Source organism: Nannospalax galili, unplaced genomic scaffold, assembly GCF_000622305.1.
Source record: "Nannospalax galili isolate Female #2095 unplaced genomic scaffold, S.galili_v1.0 scaffold675, whole genome shotgun sequence".
In the NCBI taxonomy this organism is placed as follows: domain Eukaryota; kingdom Metazoa; phylum Chordata; class Mammalia; order Rodentia; family Spalacidae; genus Nannospalax; species Nannospalax galili.
Genome location: NW_008337205.1, coordinates 1765992 through 1786803, shown reverse-complemented (window position 1 = coordinate 1786803; position 20812 = coordinate 1765992). Strand labels below are relative to the sequence as shown.

At 51.0% G+C, this 20812-nt stretch overlaps 2 protein-coding genes across 10 annotated transcripts; both read left to right on the top strand.

Moving 5' to 3' along the window:
* The first annotated feature begins 145 nt into the window (after positions 1-145).
* On the top strand, positions 146-5538 carry Trip6 (thyroid hormone receptor interactor 6). Its single transcript, XM_008832332.3, has 9 exons — positions 146-565; positions 758-885; positions 1002-1127; positions 1372-1785; positions 2443-2536; positions 2627-2796; positions 4546-4724; positions 4967-5087; positions 5194-5538. The coding sequence occupies exons 1-9, from the start codon at positions 457-459 to the stop codon at positions 5323-5325; spliced, it is 1473 nt and encodes a 490-aa protein (XP_008830554.1). The 5' UTR covers positions 146-456; the 3' UTR covers positions 5326-5538.
* A 2087-nt stretch (positions 5539-7625) lies between these two features.
* Positions 7626-20766, top strand: Srrt (serrate, RNA effector molecule). Of its 9 annotated transcripts, none has more exons than XM_008832331.3 (20): positions 7626-7881; positions 8127-8266; positions 14069-14197; positions 14432-14578; positions 14771-14959; positions 16655-16824; positions 16929-17110; positions 17227-17325; positions 17404-17518; positions 17658-17815; positions 18016-18077; positions 18170-18248; positions 18434-18622; positions 18938-19111; positions 19196-19349; positions 19462-19655; positions 19818-19974; positions 20134-20223; positions 20353-20458; positions 20541-20766. In XM_008832331.3, the coding sequence occupies exons 2-20, from the start codon at positions 8145-8147 to the stop codon at positions 20614-20616; spliced, it is 2592 nt and encodes an 863-aa protein (XP_008830553.1). In that variant the 5' UTR covers positions 7626-7881; positions 8127-8144; the 3' UTR covers positions 20617-20766. The 9 variants fall into 9 exon arrangements, with proteins under 9 accessions (XP_008830553.1, XP_008830550.1, XP_029419048.1 ...); XM_008832328.3 differs by having other exon boundaries at positions 8092-8266; positions 17661-17815; positions 20332-20458; XM_029563188.1 differs by having other exon boundaries at positions 7627-7881; positions 20332-20458.
* Positions 20767-20812: the final 46 nt, after the last annotated feature.

Genomic DNA, 20812 nt, shown 5'->3' with positions numbered 1-20812 from the left:
GGAGGTGGGTGGGAAGGAAGACGTCTGTAAGGGGGGTGGGGACAACCCCCTTACAGCCGCCACAAGGCTGCCACGTGCAGAACCGGGACTCGGGGCCTGGGGCGGGGATCCTGGGACCAGTTGTCTGGGGCCTGAGCCTTGCTCTCCGAGCCGCAGCCCACCCTGTGACTTGGCTGAGGAGGAGAACCCTCCCCTCTTAGCAGGAGGGGGCCAGCAAAGGGAAGGATCGCAGATTAAGGCCTAGGGGGCCACGTGACCCTCCCCTAGGAATGCGGTGACGTCAGGGGGCGTGGCTGTCCCCAAAATTGGGGAGGAAGGGGGAAAAAAAGCCAGAAAGTTTCTTTGCTGGAGTCTTCAACGAGTTGTAGGACCGGAAGGGGACGGGGTCGAGGCTACAAGCTCAGAGTTTTGTGGGGGCCCTGACCTGTCTGGAGTGGAGTACCCCCATTCCAGGCCATGTCGGGGCCCACCTGGCTTCCCCCGAAGCAGCTAGAGCCGGCCAGAGCCCCTCAGGGGAGAGCGCACCCTCGTGGCTCCCTGGGACCACCACCAGCCCACGGAGCAGGTAAGGGATCCCCCCCGACGCTTTTTCACTTTCTCGCCCCCCCTGCCTGCTCCCTGCGGTCCTTTTACCAAGCCTGCGGCCCCTGCCCTTCCACCCCCAGGTGCGTGGGGAGGAGAACCACCCAGAGGAGGAAAGTAAGCCTCCACGAGGTGCCCCCAGTTCTCCATCCCCACCTCTCTTCTCTTCCTTTAGCACTCCAGCCCCACCCCAGGGTCAATTTTTGCCCCCTCCCATCTGAACAATGTTACCAGCCTCCTGGGGGACCAGAGGATAGGGGGCCTGCCTGGGTGGGGTCCCATGGAGCCTCCCAGCGTCCACAGGTGAGAATTGGGGTTGAAGGTGGGATGTGCGGGGGTCCACCTCCCAGAGCAAAGGTGAGAGGAATCCAAGGGGTTGTGATCTCTATCCTTTCTCCCTGATTTGGCTCTGTTCTCAGGGGATCCCCCCAGACAGGGGGGTTGTCCGCCCCGGAAACCTGGATGCTGAGATAGATTCGCTCACCAGCATGTTGGCGGATCTGGACGGGGGTCGCAGTCACACCCAGCGACGACCAGACAGACAGGTGACTTCCTGGGCTCTGTCTCCACTCCTCCATTCCCTTCTTTGGATTCTCAGGCCCAGTCCACCCCTTCCACTCTCCATCTGCCCTCTTACATACCAGCCTGGAGGAAGCAGGAGCTGCTTAGTTTATCAGGCCTTCTCTCCCTTAACCTTGTCAAAAGCCATTGATTCCCTGGGGTTCCCACGTGGCAAGCGTAGGTCCTGGATCCAGCCTTACTCACTCTCTGCTTTGCTTATGCCCCCAGGCTTATGAGCCCCCTCCACCCCCTGCTTACGGGGCAGGCTCCCTGAAGCCCAACGGAGGTGGAGGTCCACCTCCGATGCACCCAGCATCCCCCTATGGGGGCCCGACTCCAGCCTCAGCATCCCCCTATGGGGGTCCAACTCCAGCCTCCTATGCTACCGCCAGCACCCCAGCTGGTCCCGCCTTCCCTGTACAAGTGAAAGTGGCTCAACCTGTGAGAGGCTGCGGCCTGCCTAGGAGGGGGACCTCTCAGGCCTCTGGGCCTCTCCCTGGCCCCCACTTTCCTCACCTAGGGCGAGGTGAAGTCTGGGGGCCTGGCTATAGGAGCCGTGAGCCAGGACCAGGGGGTAAGGAAGAAGCTGCTAGGGTGCATTGCCCTGCAGGAGGAGGAAGAGGAGGTGGACTCGGGCTCCAGGTAGGTCATGGGACTTGTGTGGCTTGGGGTCTTTGTAGGTAACTAACTGGGCATTGAACGGGTGTCATGGAGGCTGGGGGATACTTAAGATACTGGTTTTAGGGCTGGAGGATGTAGTTCAGTTGATAGAGTGCTTGCCTAGCATGCATGAAGCCCCAGGTTCAACCTTCAGTATCAGGTAAGTGAGGCATGATGGAGATGAAGGCAGGAGGATCTGTAGCTTAAAGCCATCTTTGGCTATATAACAAGTTCCAGACCACCCTAGGCTACATGAGACTCTGATTTCTATTTATTTATCGATTGTTGTTTTTTTGTTTGTTTGAGGCAGGATCTTCCTATAACCCCACCCAGCTGGCCTGTAACTCACTATGTAGACCAGACTGGCCTTGATCTCAGATCTGGTTGCCTCTCCCTCCCGAGTGCTGAGATTAAAGGAGTGTACCACCATGCCCAATGAGACCATTTTTCAAAAAGAAAAAGAAAAAAAAAAAAATCCTGGTTTTTAGAATAGTCAGAGATCAAGGGTCAGGATGTCCAGAGAGGAGGAGGCCAGAGGTCCTCCACTGGCTTCTGAGCTATGTTCTCAGATGAGATTTTTGAGGCCTGACCTTAGGGATTATTTACAGCATCACCAAGAAGCCCTGATTCTCAATTTAGGTCCCCCTGAGCCAGCCTCCAGAAGAGGAACTGGAGAGACTGACCAAGAAGTTGGTCCACGACATGAGCCACCCGGCCAGCGGGGAGTACTTTGGTGAGCTGACCTGGTGGGTAGGATGGGAAAGGGGAAGAGCCGGTCTGTTTTGGGTCTGTGCAGGCTGATCTTGTCTCTTCCTGTCCCTAGGTCGGTGTGGTGGCTGTGGAGAAGATGTGGTTGGAGATGGGGCTGGGGTTGTGGCCCTGGACCGCGTCTTCCATATTGGTTGTTTTGTGTGTTCTACCTGTCGGGCCCAGCTCCGGGGCCAGCATTTCTATGCTGTGGAGAGGAGGGCTTACTGTGAGAGTTGCTATGTGGTAAGTGGTTGGTTGATAGAGGCGTGCAGGAGGGCTCCCATCAATGGGACCAGATGACCAATCCATAGAAGACAGAGAGGTGGGTGGGGTGGGTGGCTTGAAGCTGGAGACTTCAAGCTGAAGTATATGAAGAAAGAAGGGAGCTGTATTGGTGATTTGTGCCTGTAATCTCAGTACTCTTTCCAGAGGAAGCAGGAGGATCCGGAATTTGAGGCCAACCTCAGCTACAGAGTTTGAAGCCAGCCTGGGCCACAGGAGACCCTGTTTCCAAAAACTAATCAGTCACTCAGTCATCCAGAAGAACATAGTTTTCTTTTTTGTTGTTTGCTTGTTTTGAGACAGGCTGTCATGTGGCCCAGGCTGGCCTGAAACTTGGTATATACCTAAGGAAGACCTAAAACCTTGAATGTCTTTTAATTTTTAAAAATTTATTTGTTGGGCATGGTGACACATGCCTTTAGTTCCAGCACTTGGGAAGCAGAGGCAGCTGGATCTCTGTAAAATCGAGGCCAGCCTGGTCTACATAGCAAATTCCAGGCTAGCTGGGGCTACAGGGAACCCTATCTCAAAAAGAGCAGAAAAAAAAATATTTATTTTTAGTTTATATGTATGCATGTTTTGTGTACATGCATGTAAGTGCACTATATCCATGCAGTGCCCTGGGAGGCTAGAAGAAAGTGTCAAGTCCATTGGAACTGGGTCACAGGTGCTAAGAACCAAGGCCCAGTCCTCTGTAAGAACAGCCAATGCTCTTAACTGTTGAGCCCTCTCTTTAGCCCCAATCTTTAATTTCTTGATCCTTCTCTCTCTATCTCTGGGGTACAGGATTCCAGGCATGTGCCATCATGCCTGGTTTATGTGGTGCTGGGGCTGGAATATAGAGCTTCATATGTGCTAGGCAAGCACTCTTACCAACTGAATTACAGCCCCAGACCAAAAAGAAGGAATTCAATAGCTAAGTATTAGCTGAAGGACAGAAGAGCAAAAATTTCATGCAAGTGGGAGGCTATTTCTCTACCTATCTTTTTTTAAAATTAATTTTTAAAACCTTTTTGTGTATGAAGCCAGGTGTGGTGGCAGCACTTGGGAGGCAGAGGCAGGAAGATCTCGGTGAGTTCGAGGCCGGCTGGGGCCACAGGGAGATCCTTTGTCAAAAAAGACAAAACAGCAAACGTCCCAAAACTTTATGTGTATGAGTGTTTACCGTGCTTGTATGAAAGTGCGTCTATGTTGTGTGATACCTGTAGAGGCCAGAAAAGGGCATTGGAGTCCCAGTTATGGACTGTTGTTAGCTGCCATGTGGGTGCTGGGAACTGAACCCTGGTCTCCTGCAAGAGCAGCCAGCTTAACCACTGAGCCATCTCACCAGCCCTACCTATCTGTTTTTGAGACTCTCATTACCTAGTTCATGCTGGTTCTGAAGTCATAAGCCTCCTCCCCCAGCCTTCCCAGAGCTGGGATTGCAGCTGTGTGCCACCATGCCCAGCTAAAACATATTTCAGAGTTAAGGTAATCTGTGGAAGTCAGGTAACATTCGTAAGAAGCAGGCGTTACTACTGATTCATCTTACAGGAAAGGGAAGCTCATAGAGGTTAAATTCCTTGTCTAGAAGCTACAGTGCTAGAAGGCTCAAGTCCTCCTTTTATTGAATGCCATGCAGGAAGCTATACACACAGATGGGTGGGCTGTGGTGTGCTTTCCCAGCTACCAGGTCTCTCCTCTCTCACCTTCCTGCCCTCTTCTCATCAGGCCACCCTGGAGAAGTGTTCTACATGCTCTGAACCCATCCTGGACCGGATCCTGCGGGCTATGGGAAAGGCCTACCACCCTGGGTGCTTCACTTGTGTGGTGTGCCACCGAGGCCTAGATGGCATTCCCTTCACAGTGGATGCCACCAGCCAGATCCACTGCATTGAGGATTTCCACAGGTTCTGCCTGGTCTCAGAATGCCTAACCTTCCCTTCCTAGCTCTAGCCTTTCTCCTTCACACCCTAAGGTCTATTCCTTCTTTTTCCAACTTCTGCTCCTCTTTTCTTCGACATCAGTTCACAAGACCCATGATCAAACCCCCAACTCCTACCATTTTCCTCTCCCTCCCACATTCTCTGAGCTCCATTGTGCATCCCCTGAAGCTCTGGGACCTGAAAGGACCTGTTCCCTTCCATTCCAGGAAGTTTGCTCCACGGTGCTCAGTGTGTGGTGGAGCCATCATGCCAGAACCAGGTCAGGAGGGGACAGTGAGAATCGTTGCCCTGGATCGAAGTTTTCACATTGGCTGTTACAAGTGTGAGGTAGTGGCCCTGGGGAAGAGCAAGGGGTTTAGAGTCTGCAGTGCTCGTTAAGGGGAAAAGACCCAGAGGTCTTAGGTTGATAAAAAGCTGTTGTTTCTTTCAACAGGAGTGTGGGCTGCTGCTGTCCTCTGAGGGTGAGTGTCAAGGCTGCTATCCGCTGGATGGGCACATCCTGTGCAAAGCCTGCAGTGCCTGGCGCATCCAAGAGCTCTCGGCCACTGTGACTACCGACTGTTGACTTTTCCTAGAAACATCTGCTGGGATTTCAGTTCCCATCCGTCACTTCCTCTGACATCTATCTTTACAGTTTGTTATCCAATGCTGTCTCTTCTTCCTCCCATTGAAATAATCCCTGAAGAGTTTACAAAGCACTTGCAAGTCTGTTATTTCATGAGTCTCAACGGCAGCCCAATACAAGCATGACTATTACTGATTGCCTCTTTTAAAAAAATATTTTATTGCTTCTATTTTATGTGTATGAGTGTATTGCCTGCATGTATGCAAGTGCACACGTGTTGTGCAATGCCTGTGGAGGTCAGAAGAGGGCGTCATCAGATCCCCTGGAAATAGAATTACTAATGGTTAGTCGCATGTGGGTGCTGGGAACTGAACTCAGGTCTTCTGCTAAAGCAGCCAGTGCTCTTAACCTCTGGCCCCACTGATTGCCTCTACTTGTGGAACTACACAGCTGAGAAGTAGCTTCCCAGGGAATATGTTTGAAAATGACAGAACCAAGATCAGAATTTGGTTTTTGGCTTTTTTTTTTGAGACAGGGTTTCACTATGTAACCCTGACTGGCCTGGAATTTGCTATGTAGACCAGTCTGGCCTCAAACGCAGAGATCTGTCTGCCTCTGCCTCCAAAGTGCTGGGAGCACTTGGGAGGCAGAGGCAGTAGGATCTGTGAGATCAAGGCCAACCTGTTCTACAAAGTCAGTTCCAGGCCAAAAAAAAGAACAAAAAAACTTTTGCGATTCTTGAGCCTGGCATGGTGGTATATACCATAATTAGTGGATCTCTCAGTTCCAGGATAGCCAGGGTTACATAGTGAGGCCTTTTCTCCAAAAGAAAAAAATTCTTTAACTCTATCCTAAATATTTACACATTATTGCTCTTTTTTTTTTTTTTTTGGTGACAAGATCTAATGTATCCTAGACCAGTTGAGGCTGTCCCTGAACTCTGCCTCCACTTCCCAAGCACTGGGATTAAAGGAATATGCCACCATGTGTAGATATTTTTTCCTCTGATGTTGGGGAATGAACCCAGGGCCTCATACATGCTAGGCAACTGCTTCATCACTGAGAGCTGTATTCCCAACTGTGTCTGTGTTTGTTTCTTTCACCCAGGGCCTCTCCTCATATGTAAGGCAAGCACTCTACCATTGAGCTACATCTCCAGCACTTCCCCTTTTATATTATGTGTATAGTGTGGGGGGGAATGGGTTATGTGCATGTGAGTACAGTGCCCGTGGAGTCCAGCAGAGGGCAATCAGATCCCTTGGAGCAGGAGTTACAGCTGTGTATGAACTGCCCTACATGAGTGCTGGGAAAGCAGTGGGTCCTCTGCAAAATCAGTATGCCCATCTCTCTAGCCCTCCCCAGCTCTCGTCAAAAAAATGTATTTTGAGCCACGGTCTCTAAATTGTCCAGACTGTCCTTTGCCTCAGGCTTCCTGGGTAGCCGGGATTAGAAGACTGCCTATGAGCCTCCCTGTACTAAATTTTTATTTATTTATTTTGGTCTTTTTGAGACAGGGTCTCCTTGTAGCCCCAGCTGGCCTGGAACTCACTATGGAGACCAAGCTGGCCTCAATCTCAGAGATCCGCCTACCTTTGCCTCCTGAGTGCTGGGATTAAAGGTGTGTGCCGCGACACCTGGGTTGCACTAAACTTTTAAATGCATTTTATTGTAAAGACACATTTTACATGCTGGGGGCAAGAATGGACCATGCTCCATTCTTAAGCCCGTCACTCAATTCAGTGAGAAGGGGTTTGGTGTTTTCGTGCTCTTAAACCGCAAGTCACTAGATCATCCCGGTTGTTCCAGACTGTGACATACAGCCCATGTCATCAACGTATTGGATTTAAGACTGGGATTTGCACCCTTTGCAGGAGGATTAGGAGCCCGTGTCCAAGAAAAGCAGGAAGAACGTGTTTTGCAGGTACCACATACTGTGGAACTAGTAAAGGCAGGATTTCTGTGGGAGAAGAAAATGGTGGGAGATGCCTTTAAAATGGTGGGAGATGCCTTCTCTGCATGACTCCCTATCCACTTCTCCAAGCCCATCCTCAGCTCGTTGAGGGGGCAAACCCACCCTGGAGAAGATGAGGAGACGCCCCGAGACCGGGATGCTAACTAGCTCATACCCCGGAACCATCATGGGGACAGAAACCCCAGACCTCCGCAGCAGTAAACATTCCTTTGATGTTCAAAAGGAGCTACCGCTCTCCAGAGGCCTCACTTGGCCCACCTCGGCCTCCGTAGCTCCTAGTGTTTACACGAGTCCCGTTGGGGAGGCCTCGCGAGATTTCCGCGGCTCCGCCTTTTTCCCCATCATCCTCCCTGGTGGCTCCCTCTTTAGTACTAGTTGGTCCGGCACGGGGGTCTTATTTGTAGTTATAAAAGCTGAGCTCTGTGGGACCCTCGGCTGTCCCACTGTAGTCTCTCCTCGTCCTCCGGACTGAGAGTCTCCCGCGTTTCCATCCCATCCTCCATTCAGTCCGGCGTCGCGCGCTCCGGTCCGCCCGGAAAACAAGCCCGCCTGCGCGCGCTTCCAACGGCTCCGACTGCGGCCAGGTGGGGGAGGGGAAGGAAAGGCCCGGGGGGCGGGATCGCAAGGAGACGTCTGTGCCCGGGGGCTTCGGGGGTGGACTAGGGGGGAATCCCTCGGGACAGTGAAGCTGTCGGAGCCATCTCCCTGCCCGGGATGGCAGGCCGGCCTCAGCGGGAGGGAGGCGGGCGTGCTGCCCCCGGGAGACCGGTCCTCCTCTGGTCCTTGTTCATCAGCATCACCACCCTGTCCACCCGTCGCCGGGCCTCAGGCCTCCTCGGACAGCACCATGGGGGACAGTGATGATGAGTACGATCGGAGGCGCAGGGACAAGTTTCGAAGAGAGCGCAGCGACTATGACCGTTCCCGGGAAAGAGATGAAAGACGGCGAGGGGACGACTGGAATGACCGGTGAGACGCTTTGAACGCTCTTCTGCCTAGCTCCTGCGTCCCCCACCCCATCCCGTTTTATTCCATTCCACCCTGTCTTGCATTACTTTTTTCTTCTTTTCCTTTATGCATTTGATTAGTGTGCATCTTTGGACCATTTCTGTCTCTGCTTTGTTGGTCAAAAACTGGTTGTGGCTTAATTTTTTTTTTAAGACAGGGTCTCTCTCTCTCTCTAACTCCAGCTGCCTGGATCTCAGAGATCCCCATGAGATCTTCCTCCAGACTTTAGTTCCCTTCTGGGATTAAAGGTGTGAGGCAGCGGCCCACAGCTTAATTTTCGAAATGCCTTTAAGACTAAAATGAAACACTAGTGGTGGATCGGGAGCAGAAGGATTGCTGCAAGTTTGTTCAAAGCAGACCTGGGCTGTATAGGGAGACCCTGGCACAGAAAGGAAAAAAAAAAGCCCAAAGTCAGGTGTAGTTGCTCATCTCCCTTAGTTGTGAGGCACTCTTGAGGCAAAGGCAGGCAGATCTGAGATCAGAGGCCAGCTTGGTCTACATAGCAAGTTCCAGGCCAGCCATGGCTACAGGGTCCTTGTTTGAAAAAGACAAAAACAAAAAGGAAGCGTACACAGATCAAAGCATTAGAACCAATAATAGGAAAAAGCAGTATTTATACCGGCACCAGAAGTTTGTCTTTTTTTTTTTTTTTAATTTAAAAGGTAGGGTTTCATGTAGCCCAGGTTGGCCTGGAACTTGCTAGGTAGTTTGAGCTTCTGATTCTCTGTCCACCTCCTCAGTGCTGGGATTACAGGTGATCACCACCACACCCTATGTATATGTGGTGCTGGGGATGGAACCTAGGGCTTCAATCCATGCTAGACAAGAACTCTACCCACTGAACTACAGCCGCAGCCCAGGTATGGTGCTTGCATTTTATTATAAATTATATCTCAAGATTTGTGTAGGAGAATTGACTAACGTAGATGTGACTAGAGTGGATAAGTGTCTCGCCACTTTTTATTGCTAGAGATCTTAGGGTTCTTTGAGCAGTGCCAGTGTATTGATTAGGTTTCGTTTGTTTTTTAGGCAGAGTGTCATCATTTAGCCCAGGCTGGTTTTGGACACTGCTGTTGGAGTGCAGGCATACCTTCACTCCAGCTTAAATGATTAGAGGCAGGTCCTGGTTAGCTATCGGAGGTGTTCGTTTCCAGGTTATAGTTAGGAAGTTTTCCTTAATACATTTTTGAAGTGGTTTCAAATTAAGTAATGAAGATGAGTAGATGTGGATGTTTTTTCAAACAAGGGGTGTCAAAAATTAGATACCCAATGAACCAATAAGGGCAGCGACTTGACTTGGGGGCAGATTTCCACAAAAAGTTTGGGGTGATGAGTTTAGTTAAAAAAGAAATCTGCCTGTCAGTACTTGGCAGATTTCTTTTTCTTTAATTTTTATTTTATGCATGTGAGTGCTTTGCCTGCATGTATTGTAAGAGCACCATGTGCCTTCAGTTTTTTGTGGAGGCCAGAAGACCACATATAAGATCCCCTGGAACTGGAGTTACGGATGGTTGTTAGCTGCTATGTAGGTGTTGGGAACAGTGCCTGGGTACTCTGCAAGAGCGGCTAGTGCTCCTAACCACTGAGCCATCTGTCTAGCCCCTAAGTACTTGAAGATTTTGGTAAATGGTTAAGCCTGCATAGCACTATGTGCCTGCCTCTGTGCATGTGAGTGCTGGTGCTGGAACAGGCCTGAGGTGTTAGACTCCTTTGAGCTCGAGTTACAGGTAGTTGTGAGCTGCCCAGCATAAGTGCTGAGAACTGAACTGAATCTTGTGCAAGAACAACAAATGCTCTTAACTACTGAACCATTTGTCCAATCTCTGGCACTTTTTTTTTTTTTTTTTTTTTTTTTTTTTTTTTGAGACAGGTTTTCACTATGTAATTCAGCTGGTCTGGAACCCGGGATCCTCCTGCCTCAGCCTTTTCAGTGCTGAAATTGCAAGTGTGAACCAACACACACATCCTTCCTATTTGTAAAGGTTTTTTTTTTTAATTTTTATTTTATGTGTATGAGTGTAATGCCTACATGTAGGTAGGTATACCTGTGCAGTGGCCTTGGAAGTCAGAAGAGGGTATCAGGTCCCCTGGAACTGGAGTTACAAATGGTTGTTAGCTGCCATGTGGGTGCTGAGCTATCTCTTCCGTGTTAATTTTCTAAAAAAGAAGGAAATCAAAGGTGCTTTTCTGAGTTAGAAGCTGGATGAGATGGTTACTGTCCTTAGGAGTTTATAGTATGCAGTATCGCTAGGGACCAAAGGGGCCTTAGGTACATGCTATGTGGGCATGCTTGTAAAGACCTGATGTTCAAGGCACACTAGTAAGTGCTGGAGGTAAAGTGACAGGTAAAGTGACATTTTGCTAACTTTAAAACAGTTAAGTGGGAGTTCCTTAGGTGATGTGAACAGCTTGAGGTCATTAAGTATGTCCCTGAATTCAGACAGGAGCACACATTGCAGTTTGGTTAGTGCAAGATTCTCAAATGTTTGAGACAAACAAAAAGAAAACATGCTGGTGCTTTAGCATAAACATCATGAAAATAATATAAGCTTAGAAAATAAAAAATAGCAGTTTAATGTCCTCCAAGAAGTTTGTTTTTGTTTAATTTGGAGTCCTGACTATTTCTAGTACAAATGATGCACTGGGAAGCATGCACAAAAACACAGCTGCCCCTATACTGGTCATTCTCTTAAGCAAGAGCATCTGTGTGATGAACAGGGAGGGAGCTGAGAGTTTCCCACAAGATGCCATCTTTACTAAACAGGGTCAGGCACTGGTGCTTCACACAGCAGTAGGCAGACGTTTTCATTAAACTGACCTCAGGGAAGTTACTTTTGAGGAAAGCTGTCAGTATGTGTAATGATGAGGAGGAACTTGTTAGTGAAAACAAAAATTGTGGAAAAACTTGTATCTACTGATGTGAGCCTGATAGCTTCCTAGTATTTTTAGGCTTTTCTGAGATCACAGTCTACCAAGGAATATATTCTGATACTGTGTAATGAGAAGTGTCAAGACTGGCCAAACAGCAAGGTAAAACAGTGATTTTAACGTAGCAGAGTGAAGGCTGCAGAGAAGGCTCAGCAGTTAAGAGCACTGGCTGCTCTTGCAGAGGACCTGGGTTCAGTTCCTAGCACCCACATGGCGGCTTACTGCTGTCTTGTTACTCCAGTACCAGGGGATCTGATGCCCTCTTATGGCCTCTGCGGGTGTTGCATGCACCTTACATGCCGAGTATATGATGTTTAATTTCCCCATAGGGACTGAACCTTCTAGGCAAGTGAGCTACAGCTCTATCCCATTTTGTAGTTTTTTTTAAAGTTGTGTATGAATGCACATACCTGTTTGTGTATGCACCATGTGCATGTAATGTCTGCTGAGGTCAGAAGAGGGCATCAGATCTGGACCTGGGGACCGAACCCAGGTCCTCAGCAAAGAGCAGCCAGTGCTCTTAATCACTGAGCTATCTCTCCAGTTTTACCACTTAATACACTATTTATTTATTTATTTATTTATTTATTTATTTATTTATTTATTTATGGTCCTTTTGAGACAGGGTCTCCCTGTAGCCCCAGCTGGCCTGGAACTCACTGTGTAGACAAGGCTGACCTTGAACTCACAGATTCACCTGCCTCTGCCTCCCAAGTGCTGGGACTAAAGGCGTGTGCCACCATGCCAGGCAATTTTTATTCTTTTAATATTTTATTTCTATTTCATGTGTATGAGTGTATTGCCTGCATGTATAAAAGTGCACCCATGTCAGAAGAGGGTGTCGGATCCCCTGGAGCCAGAGTTACAGGCAGTTGTTAGCTGGCATGTGGGTGGATTCGAACCCAGGTCCTCTGAAGAGCAGCCAGTGCTCTTAACTGCTGAGCCATCCCTCCAGCCCCACTTTTGATTGTTTTTTATTTTGTTTTTGATTGAACATTCCAACTACTTCTTTTTGCCTGTTTGTTTTGAGACAGGGTCTCACTGTAGCCTAGTCATTATGTAGCTGCCTCCATTTTCTAAGTACTAGGATCACAGTTTGCCCACACCTGCCTCAACTAACTTAGAAAAAAATTTGAGGATGACTACCTGCTTGTGTGCATGTATGTGTGCCATATGTGTGCTGGTGGAACCTGAAGAGGGCGTGAGAGCTCCTGGAACTAGAGTTATAGATGGTTGTGAGCTGTTGGGTGGTGCTAAGAACCTAACTGTGGTTCCCTGCAGGAACAGCCAGTGCCATTTCCAGTCCCTCAGCTAACTCGTCGTTGTTGCTTTTTTCTTTTCTTTTCTTTTTTTTTGAGACAGGGGTCTCCTTGTAGCCCTAGCTGGCCTGGAATTTGCTATGTAGACCAGGCTGGCCTTGATTTCACAAGAGATCTGTCTTCCTCTTCCTCTAGAGTACTGGGATTAAAGGCATTCACCATCATGTCCAGCCTTTACACTACCTCATACTGGGTATAGTGTGGCTCATGCTTGTAATTAGAGCACTGGGGAGGCAGAGGCAGGAGGATCCATGTAGGTTTGAGGCCATCCTGGTCTAAATAAGACAAGTTCCAGGCCAGCCAGGACTACAAATGAGATCCTGTCTCAAAAACCAAAAAGAACTTGCCTCTTATGGGGCACAGTGGCACATGCCTGTAGATAGCCCAGTTGTTCAGGAGGCTAGGGTAGGAGAATTGCTTGAGCCCAGGAGTTGGATAGCTCCCTCAACATAGCAAGGTTTTGTTAACCTTAAGCAGTAGCCAGAAGAATAGCCCGAGTTATCTGAATAGACCACTGCAGTATTTCCTCTTATGGTATTGTGTTGGTGATGAACTTTCCTGTTCTCTACCTTATCAGGGTAGAAGCTGTCTTCATTTAAGCCAGACCTTGGAGTTTGTAAAAACTGCTGCTCTTCACACTAGCTTTCTTTTTTAGGAAGATAGTTATGTTCATAAAAACACATAATTAGCTAGATGGTACAGGCTTATAATCTCATTTTCCCTTTTTTTCAGAGCTACTATATATAGTTCCTGGTGGGCTGGAACTCTGTGTAGAGCAGGTTGACCTTGAATTCCAAGATCAGCCTACCACCTCACCCCCACCCCCTGCCCAGTACTGGGATTAAAGGTGTCCCACCAGGATCTAGTCAACTGATCTGGAGGCTAAGGCAGGAGGATCTCAAATTCAAAGCCTGCCTGGCCTACGGAGTGAGTTCAGGGGCAGCCTGGGCAATTTAGTGAGACTGTGTCTTAAAATAAAGAAGGGAACAGGGCTGGAGACACAGCTCAGTGGTAGAAAGAATGCACAGTGAATTTTTTTTTAAATATTATTTTTGTTTTATGTGTATGAATATATTGCCTACATGTATGTGAGTGTACCCGTGTTGTGCAGTGCTGCGGAGGTCAGGAGTGGGCATTGGATTCCCCTGGAACTGGAGTTAAGGACGGTTTGTAGCCATCATGTGGGTGCTGGGAATCGAACCCTGGTCCTCTGCAAGAGCAGTCAGTGCTCTTAACTGCTGAGCCATCTCTCCAGCCCCCACAGTGAATAATTTTAAGATTAGTAGGTTATAAAACTTTGCCTATAACCTCAGCATTTGATGTGGAGGTAGAATCCCAAGTTCAGCCTTGGCTACATAGGGAGTTGGAGGGCACCTTGTATATGAAGGACCACGGCTGTTGGGCTATGGTGTCTGCTGTTGGCAGTGCTGGGGATAAACCCAGGGTGTTGTGCAAGTACTCTGCCAATGGCAGCAGTCCTGCTGCTGTGTCTTTACTCACCTGTTCTCATCTCCAGAGAGTGGGACCGTGGGCGAGAGCGCCGCAGCCGGGGCGAGTACCGAGACTATGACCGCAATCGCAGGGAGCGATTCTCTCCCCCTCGACATGAGCTCAGCCCCCCACAGAAGCGCATGCGGCGAGACTGGTGAGGTGCCATCACTTGTTTGCACCCTGGGGTCCACGGGTCCCAGCCCTTCCCCTCTGGTGAAAGCTCTCTACTTCATGTCCTCACACATCCCCTGTACCCAGTGTTCCTGTGTTCTTCTTACTCCTGGTTGAGAGCCCACATTTCTGTGTGTACCCCTCATCTGGCCCTTGTCTGTTTGGAGAGGTGGTTCTGGCTCCTCCTGTGTCTGACTTTTGTGTCCCCCACCCTCAGGGATGAGCACAGCTCTGACCCATACCACAGTGGCTATGACATGCCCTATGCTGGGGGGGGTGGGGGCCCAACTTACGGCCCCCCTCAGCCCTGGGGCCACCCGGATGTCCACATCATGCAGCACCATGTCCTACCTATCCAGGCCAGGTAAAGCCTGGGGTTCTGGGGAGAAGGGAGATACTAGGCTTGGGGGGATAGCTGGAGCTACTGGAGACTGGGTTGGAGCTTGGGAGATGTAGCACTAGCACTTGGTGCGGTGTCCTTTTGGGCAGAGGAGGGGCATGTGGCTACCTTGGCCCTCCACAACCAAGACTTCGTGCCCTGGCCCTGGCCCTACAGGCTGGGCAGCATTGCTGAGATCGACCTGGGTGTGCCACCGCCTGTGATGAAGTCCTTCAAGGAGTTCCTCCTGTCCCTGGACGACTCTGTGGACGAGACTGAAGCTGTCAAGCGGTACAATGACTACAAACTGGACTTCCGAAGGCAGCAGATGCAGGACTTCTTTCTGGCTCATAAAGATGAGGAGTGGTGAGTGCCCCTGTTTGCCTGGCAAGGGGAGCTGCAGTCCTGTCCTCTTCCAGTGCTCCCCAGCCCAGCACTTCCTGAGGGCGGGGGAGGGAGGACAACAGCATTGGCTGGTGGGGCCTCCTCACCTGGGTGACTGCCACCGCCCCACCCCATCTCCCTTCTCTGTCCTCACTGGGACATCTCCAGGCAGCTGGCCAGAGCCACCTGACCCCTTGGGGCAGTAGGCAGATTGCTTCCCACTTGCTGGTGTGGGTCACTGTCATCCTATTGAGGACCCAGCGTGGCCTCCTCCAAAAGGCGATGAGCGAAGCCAGACAGACAACGGTCAAGATCTCAGGGTCGTTTGACAGAAAAAGAATTTGAAATTTTTTTTTCCTTTTGTGGATGTTTTAATTTTAATCAACCATCTTTTCCCCCCTTCCTGCTCCTCCTCCTCATCCTCTTTCTGCTCCTCCTCCTTGAAAAGAGCCAGAACTGGGAACTACACCCGCTCATCGTCGGAGCTCGGAGCAAACCCACCTCCACCCCCACCATACCCAGCCCATACATGAGCCCCTGGGCTGACCGTGGGGCCCCGGCCAGGCAGACAGGCAGGGCACCGCTGTGCACAATGCAGTGGTCTAGCTGAATGTATTGCTCAGGCAGCTAGTCAGTCAGGGCCCCCACCGCGGAGGCCCGCGGGGGCGGGGCATCTGGGCCGGGTGCCCCAGCCAGGAGCCAGCCGGCAGCCTGCCAGCCAGCATGGGCCCTGGGCGCCACTAGTTAAATCTTGAGCTCTGTTTGACCAAGCAGCCAAGGTAAAGATCCTGGAGGTGACGCCTGCGGCTTTCCTCTTGCTCAGCCTGTCCTGTCCTGTCCTCGCACCCCTTTCTGATTTACCCTGTGTGTCTGGATTGCATTTTTTCTCTCCCTGTTTTAACACTTCTATTTTCCTTTTCTTGGTTTGTCTTGTCCTTGTTTCCTGTTTTTGACTTCTGGGCCTTCCTCACATTTCTCACTTTCCTCTTTTTTTCCCCCATACTCCTGATTTCTTCTTTTTTTTCCCCCCTTCCCCCAGGGACCTATTAAAATGTTTTCTTTCTCATGCTCTGCCCTCCACCCTAACCCTCCAACCCTCCTCTCTATCCCAGTGGGCCTACCTAGGCTGTGCGGGCACTTGGCCTCTCCCTTTGCTCTCTCCTGTCCCTTCACTACCTTCTCTTCCCAAGGGGAGAGAAAGGTGACCTGCCTTTTCTGTCTGGTACACTTTAGGTTTCCTTCTGGCTCCACCTGGGGTGGAGGGAGTTGGCGGGAACCTCTCTTGTGACTGTTGTCTGGGGTTGGCCAGGAGAGGGAGGTTCTCTGGGACTCCTGTTCCCTTAGCTTCCATCTGAAGCTTTGGGAAATGGCACCTCTTCACACTGGTGCTCCCCTGAGGGTTACAAGCAGGTCTGCCTCGCCAACCCTGGCCTCCCCCAGAGCCATGCTCCTAACTCAGAGCTCGCAATTCCTGGTTCTTCCCAAATCTTTTCAGAGCACAACTCTGGAAACTTTTGGGGTGTTGGGTGGTTCTAGTGCACCCCTCTCCCCAGCCTTTGTATGACCTGTGGGTGTGAGGATGGGGGCTGTGCCCTGCCTTTCTTGGGCCCCTCCCACATCCTGGCTTTGGCCTTGAGTGACTGTTTGTTTCTCCCACCCTGCTTGCTTCCTTGCCAGGTTTCGGTCGAAGTATCACCCAGATGAGGTGGGGAAGCGTCGGCAGGAGGCCCGGGGGGCCCTGCAGAACCGGCTGAAGGTGTTCCTGTCCCTCATGGAGAGCGGCTGGTTTGATATTCTCCTGTTGGACATAGACAGAGCTGATGCCATTGTCAAGATGTTGGATGCAGGTATGGACTGGAGCCGGGGAGGTCCTGGGAGGAGGGGGAGTGTAGAAGCAGCTTGATAGAAGCTAGGGTCCATGGGTTGTGACCTCTCCTGTCATCATTGGTAGCTGTCATTAAGATGGAAGGAGGCACTGAGAATGATCTACGCATTCTGGAGCAGGAGGATGAGGAGGAGCAGGCAGGCAAGCCCGGGGAACCCAAGAAAGAGGAGGGCCGTGTTGGCCCAGGCCTGGGGGATGGAGAACGCAAGGCCAGCGAGAAGGATGAGAAGAAAGAAGATGGCAAGCAGGTGAGGAAGTGGGTGGGGGTAGAGATAAGGAGGTAGGTTCAGTGTGGGTTGGAACCCTGGGGTTCTGAGAACCCGAAGGAGGGGCTGACTACCCTAGGGACCATCTACTCCTGTAGGCTGAAAATGACAGTTCTAATGATGACAAAGCAAAGAAATCTGAAGGTGATGGGGACAAAGAGGAAAAGAAAGAAGAGGTGGAGAAGGAAGCCAAAAAGGTAAGGTGGACTTTCCTGGGCCAGGGTGTTGGGGCCACCTGAGGAGGTCTTGGCTGAGCCTGCCCGTTGCTCACACAGAGCAAGAAGCGGAACAGGAAGCACAGTGGTGATGACAGCTTCGACGAGGGCAGCGTGTCTGAGTCCGAGTCTGAGTCTGAGAGTGGCCAGGCCGAGGAGGAGAAGGAGGAGGCTGGTATATTTCACTGCACAGAGTGCATTCATGAGAGAGACTGGTTGCCAAGGGTTCTGGGGGTGACCTCTGGTCAGTAACAACTACTGTTCGACCAAAATGAATAATTCGATTTTACTAACTCCTTCCACCTTCTGCCTAGAAGAGTCACTTAAGGAAAAGGAGAAGCCCAAGGAAGAGGAGCGGGAGAAGCCGAAGGATGCTGCTGGGCTGGAGTGTAAGCCCCGGCCCCTACATAAGACTTGTTCCCTCTTCATGCGTAACATCGCGCCCAACATCTCTCGTGCGGAGATTATTTCTGTGAGTGGACGAGTTGGTGTTAGGGACAGGGCTGCAAGGCTCAGGTGCCTTGGATGTAGAACCTCTGCCTTAGAGCCTTGGTCCGGAGACACTGGATGGCAAGGATTGGAGGCACTTTCCTTGGGGTTTGGAGACAGTGGGGGTGAGAAGGGAAGATGTCTGAGTCACTCTGTGTTTACTCATTTCCTTCTTGTTGGCAGCTCTGTAAAAGATACCCAGGCTTCATGCGAGTGGCACTATCAGAGCCCCAACCGGAGAGGAGGTGAGGGGCTAACACCTTGAGGATGGTACAAGGGAGGTCAGTGACCACATGGACCTCATCCCAGGACTGTGCTGACATGCTTTCTCATGTAGGTTTTTCCGCCGAGGCTGGGTGACTTTTGACCGCAGTGTTAATATTAAAGAGATCTGTTGGAATCTACAGAACATCCGGGTAAGTGCTAGTGTCGGACTGGGTGCCAAGCCAGGGTCTCCCTGTCTGTTGTCTGCACCTCCCTTCACTCCCATCTCTGGGAGAAGCTCTGGGGCTATGATCCATGATTTAACCATGGAGTTCTCTTTTGGGCTGCTCCTTCTGGGATACCCATTGGCCAGCTCGTTGATTGTGTGTCCCTCCAGCTCCGGGAATGTGAGCTGAGCCCTGGCGTGAACAGAGATCTGACCCGTCGTGTCCGCAACATCAATGGCATCACACAGCACAAACAGATTGTGCGTAATGACATCAAGCTGGCAGCCAAGCTGATCCATACGCTGGATGACAGGACCCAGCTCTGGGCCTCTGAGCCTGGGACGCCTCCTGTGCCCACAGTCAGTGACTCCCCGGGGACTGTTCCAATGTGGCCGGTGCTCGTGCTCCTGCCATTTCTGACTTCATTTGCTTGTTGTTGTGATCCCTGGGACCCACCCCCACTTGTCTGCCCCTCTGTTGGGGTCCCATCTCCTCCAGCTCCCCACAGCATAGACTTGATGTGTTACTTTGGGGAAGGGACACAGCTTAGAGTGTGGTGAATAGGAAGCCCGGGTTTTGTTCACTGGGTCCTGGCTTCTCCCTCTGCAGTGTGCCAGTTTCTGGGTTAGCAGCTCCAGACTTCTCTGCCTCACTGTCCATCTCCTCCCTGCCAGAGTCTGCCCTCACAAAACCCCATTTTAAAGAACATCACTGACTACCTGATCGAGGAAGTGAGTGCTGAGGAAGAGGAGCTGCTGGGGAGCAGTGGGGGGCCCCCTCCTGAGGAGCCTCCCAAAGAAGGGAACCCAGCAGAGATCAACGTGGAGCGAGATGAGAAGCTGATCAAGGTCCCAGCTCTGCCCATGGGGTATACAGAGTACGATTGGGGTGACAAGGGCTGAGTGCTGACCCTGTGGCCGTGTCTTCTTCAGGTCTTGGACAAACTCCTTTTGTACTTGCGCATTGTGCATTCCCTGGATTATTATAACACCTGCGAGTACCCCAATGAGGATGAGATGCCCAACCGCTGTGGCATCATCCACGTCCGGGGGCCCATGCCTCCCAATCGCATCAGTCATGGAGAAGGTGTGTTTCAGGCCTCCAAGTTCCCACCTCAATCTCATCGGTGTCTCCTCGTGGTCCCTCCCTCATCTAGGTCCCAGCTTCCCTCTCCATTCTTTGCCTCTTGTCCACACAGTGCTGGAGTGGCAAAAGACCTTTGAGGAGAAGCTGACTCCGCTGCTGAGTGTGCGTGAATCCCTGTCTGAGGAAGAGGCTCAAAAGATGGGTCGCAAAGACCCTGAACAGGAAGTAGAGAAGTTTGTCACCTCTAACACACAGGAACTGGGCAAGGATAAGTGGCTATGTCCTCTCAGTGGCAAGAAATTCAAGGTCTGGGATGTGAAGAGAATTGGCGGGCTAGGAGGTTGGGAGGTGGGCTTGGGGCAGGAAGGTCTCTAAAGGACTAGGGGAGGCTGTTCAGCCATCCAGGTGGGGGTGGGGTCTGGGAGGGAAGGAACACACAACACCAGTCCTCACCATCTCTCCACCCAGGGTCCTGAGTTTGTGCGCAAACATATCTTCAACAAGCATGCAGAGAAGATTGAAGAGGTCAAGAAGGAGGTAGCATTTTTTAACAACTTCCTCACTGATGCCAAGCGCCCAGCTCTGCCTGAGATTAAGCCAGCTCAGCCACCTGGCCCTGCCCAGAGTAAGATACGGTCCATGGGGGCCTGCCACACCTTTCCCTTGACTGTCCTATCATTCCCTGTCCTTCCCTGGGAATTTTTATACCTCACCTAGTCATGTGTGTGCTATCCCCCCACCCCCGCAGTAATTCATGTTCCTGTCTCTGCTGTACTCCCCCCAGGCCTGACCCCAGGACTCCCCTACCCACACCAGACACCCCAAGGCCTGATGCCCTATGGTCAGCCCCGGCCTCCCATCTTGGGCTATGGAGGTGAGTCTGGAGGGAGATGCATGGACCTTATGTTTGTGTGGGGCTGGGGAGCAGCTTAGCTGGGCTGTGGTTGGTCAGTTTTCAGTTCAACCCGGCTCTTTCTCATAGCTGGTGCTGTCCGCCCTGCAGTCCCAACAGGAGGGCCTCCATACCCCCATGCTCCATATGGTGCTGGCCGCGGGAACTACGATGCCTTTCGAGGCCAGGGAGGTTATCCTGGGAAGCCTCGGAACAGGTGAGCATGTATGGGGATGCTGGAGCTTCCTTCCCTCTAGGACTTGGGGACCCCAGTTCTCATTCAGCTTCTCTTCTCACAGGATGGTTCGTGGAGACCCCAGAGCTATTGTGGAGTATCGGGACCTGGATGCCCCAGATGATGTTGATTTCTTTTGAACTGTGCACTTGCTCTCCCTCCCTCCCGACCACCTATACCTGTGACTGACGACCACCTATACCTGTGACCGCTTTGTCCCATTAGCTGAGAATTTTTCTGTATGTTAGCATTCCTGCCAGTAAAAGCACTTGGGTAGTAGTGTCTCTTAATTCAGTATGCTGTGTCTCTTCCCAAACACAGACTGGGGCCACGGTG

Bases quoted from the DNA above. Each gene is read 5' to 3' on its own strand.
- Trip6 (XM_008832332.3), top strand. From the start codon at position 457: ATGTCGGGGCCCACCTGGCTTCCCCCGAAGCAGCTAGAGCCGGCCAGA. The intron at 2,537-2,626 runs GTGAGCTGACCT...TCCTGTCCCTAG, and splicing joins GGCCAGCGGGGAGTACTTTG to GTCGGTGTGGTGGCTGTGGA. The intron at 2,797-4,545 runs GTAAGTGGTTGG...TCTTCTCATCAG, and splicing joins ACTGTGAGAGTTGCTATGTG to GCCACCCTGGAGAAGTGTTC.
- Srrt (XM_008832324.3), top strand. From the start codon at position 8,145: ATGGGGGACAGTGATGATGAGTACGATCGGAGGCGCAGGGACAAGTTT. The intron at 14,960-16,654 runs GTGAGTGCCCCT...CTTCCTTGCCAG, and splicing joins GCTCATAAAGATGAGGAGTG to GTTTCGGTCGAAGTATCACC. The intron at 18,078-18,169 runs GTGAGGGGCTAA...TTTCTCATGTAG, and splicing joins GAGCCCCAACCGGAGAGGAG to GTTTTTCCGCCGAGGCTGGG.